Source organism: Rhagoletis pomonella, unplaced genomic scaffold, assembly GCF_013731165.1.
Source record: "Rhagoletis pomonella isolate Grant_MI unplaced genomic scaffold, Rhpom_1.0 Rhpom_scaffold_00011, whole genome shotgun sequence".
Classification (NCBI taxonomy): domain Eukaryota; kingdom Metazoa; phylum Arthropoda; class Insecta; order Diptera; family Tephritidae; genus Rhagoletis; species Rhagoletis pomonella.
In genome coordinates, this window is record NW_023458565.1 from 7,179,849 (window position 1) to 7,182,216 (window position 2,368).

General features: G+C 32.7%; 1 protein-coding gene across 1 annotated transcript; it reads right to left on the reverse strand.

Moving 5' to 3' along the window:
• Positions 1 to 251: 251 nt before the first annotated feature.
• On the reverse strand, positions 252 to 1,859 carry LOC118747135 (elongation of very long chain fatty acids protein F-like). The gene is made up of 3 exons (XM_036481124.1): positions 1,799 to 1,859; positions 1,524 to 1,708; positions 252 to 836 (listed from the first exon to the last, which is right to left on the reverse strand). The coding sequence occupies exons 1-3, from the start codon at positions 1,857 to 1,859 to the stop codon at positions 252 to 254; spliced, it is 831 nt and encodes a 276-aa protein (XP_036337017.1).
• Between the last annotated feature and the right edge of the window lie 509 nt (positions 1,860 to 2,368).

Consider the following 2,368-nt stretch of genomic DNA (forward strand, 5'->3'; position numbering starts at 1 on the left):
ATATTGTTTAATTTATTCAACGTTACAACTATTCGTAAATGCCTACACATCAATTTTCTTAACAGATAGATATAGAAAATATTCATATTTTTTTTATTAATGAAACAACCAATATCTATAATATTTTATACATACATATGTATAGATCGTTTTGGATCAGTTGAGATATCACAAAATTTTTTATAAAATAATGTGCATAATAGCAAATGCATATTTCTAACCTTAAATTTACATTGAACTCCGTTACTTTATTATAACTTCTTTTTAGCGTTAGTTTTAGGCTTTGGTTTTCTTATATAAGTTTTAATATAGAAATTGGTAAACAAAATAATCATAATTGTGGCTTGCGTCAAAGTACCCAAACACCATGCCTTAGGTACAGGACAATCTGGCCGCACCACCAGCGGCCAAATTTGATGGATAAAATCGATAATAAATTGTATTAGTTGAATTTGAGTGATGTACTTTTTCCACCACAACGATTTCTTCATATCCGGATGAATTGAGCTCAACAAATAATAAACGTACATTACTGAGTGAACGAAAGTGTTGATCATGGCCACCGTGGACGCATGACCGCCTGAACCGGGCCCCCGAATATAAAGGAATACGAAGGAGGTCATCATTATGTGATGGTAGACATGCAGAAGTGTAATTTGTTTGTAGCTCTTGCGCAATACGAAAAATACAGTTTCCAGATAATCGAGGAACTTATTGCCAAGATATAAGAGTCCACAAAATATTTCGAAACCTTTCTGCGGGTGATCATACGGCAGTCGTTCGATGCAACCAATTCCACCTGGTCGATTGATGTATATTGACACTAAGAGAATGCTCTATGCAAGGAAGAGAGAGAAATAGAAACAATTTGAAAATATAGAAGATAAATGCTGGAAATAATTGCAAATAATAAATTTTTCACATACAAATTTCGATAAAATTGCGAAAGTAGGGCCACATACATATAGTAAAACTGCGTTTTTGTTTTTCCCTCTGACGTCAGGATTTTTTTAAAAGGACTTTGAAATTTAGAAGAGTTGGTTAACTAAAAAAAAATTTAAAAAAATAAATGCAGCCCTGAAGAAGGTTCAATTTTTTGGTGCACAAGGACGAATAGGTATTGAAAATGTCCTTTCAAAATTGTATCCTTGAATATCCTTGAAAATTTACATTATTTGTTTTTCATAAAGTTAAGGACATATATACACACGACCACAACCTTGACTTTCGTCCTTTTAGTTGTAGTTAAAAAAAAAAATAAAAATAAACTAAAGCACTTTTTCAATATTTATTCGTCCTTGTGACCCGACAAATTTTAAATTAAATCAACAGAATTTTCTCTTTAGTTTGGTACGCATATTGTTATTTTACAATGCACTGAGTTTTTTTTGATAATTTTTTGAATTAGACGTCAAAGAGAAAAACTAAAAAACACGATTTTCCTATATTTCGCGAGTTTGGAAATTTTTGTGGTTTCTATTGCACGGCGTAATACATGAACTTGCTTGTTTTCCAATACATACCAGTATGATCATGATAGAGTTGAAAACTATTTGAAATACATTGTAGACCAAAAGTACGCGCCTTAGATCGTACGGATTACGTTTGCGCATCAGCCATGGTCCGATTCGAAAGACGTAAAGCAGAAATATAGCATCAACAACTATAACTGGCCATATAGCTCCATGGAATGGCAGGTACTTATATCCTGAAAACACAGTTATATATATGTATTACACAAATGCTCGTTAGTATTGTCGTTTTTTTTTTTTTTTTTTTTTTTTTGGTAGATAATTACCCTCTGGCGATGCACAAGGACTTGTGAGAAAGTCGTAGACGGTCCTTATAATGTTCGACATTATTTTCACACTACTCCGATTGGCACGACTTTCCCGCTCGAGCGATAATTTAGTATAGAGACATAGACATTTTTGCTATTATTTCATTGAAAAAAACATTGAATTGAACGCAGTAATTCGTATTCGTTCAATGTACGAAATCACTTTTATTTATTTTATTTTACTCACTTAAAAAATGGGTTGAATTATCATATCATTATTGGCCGTTGTAAACATGCATGCGTAGACATAGGTTCATTTTCAAATGTTCCACGTGAATACTACTAGTACAACACCTATGTATTTCTCTTATTTCCCTATAATGCGTTTCTTTGTTCTTTAATTGGAATATTTTCTATATTCCGTTTCAAACGTACTACTTTACATTGGCCAGAACCCTGCGAGGAAATCAACTAGTCCAAAGTTGTGTAAATACTTATGTATGAACATCAAGTGAATTTTTGACATAAACATTAGGGCGGGGCAATTTGTAAGGGAGAATTTTTCGACTACGCGCGTGGCCAAAAAAA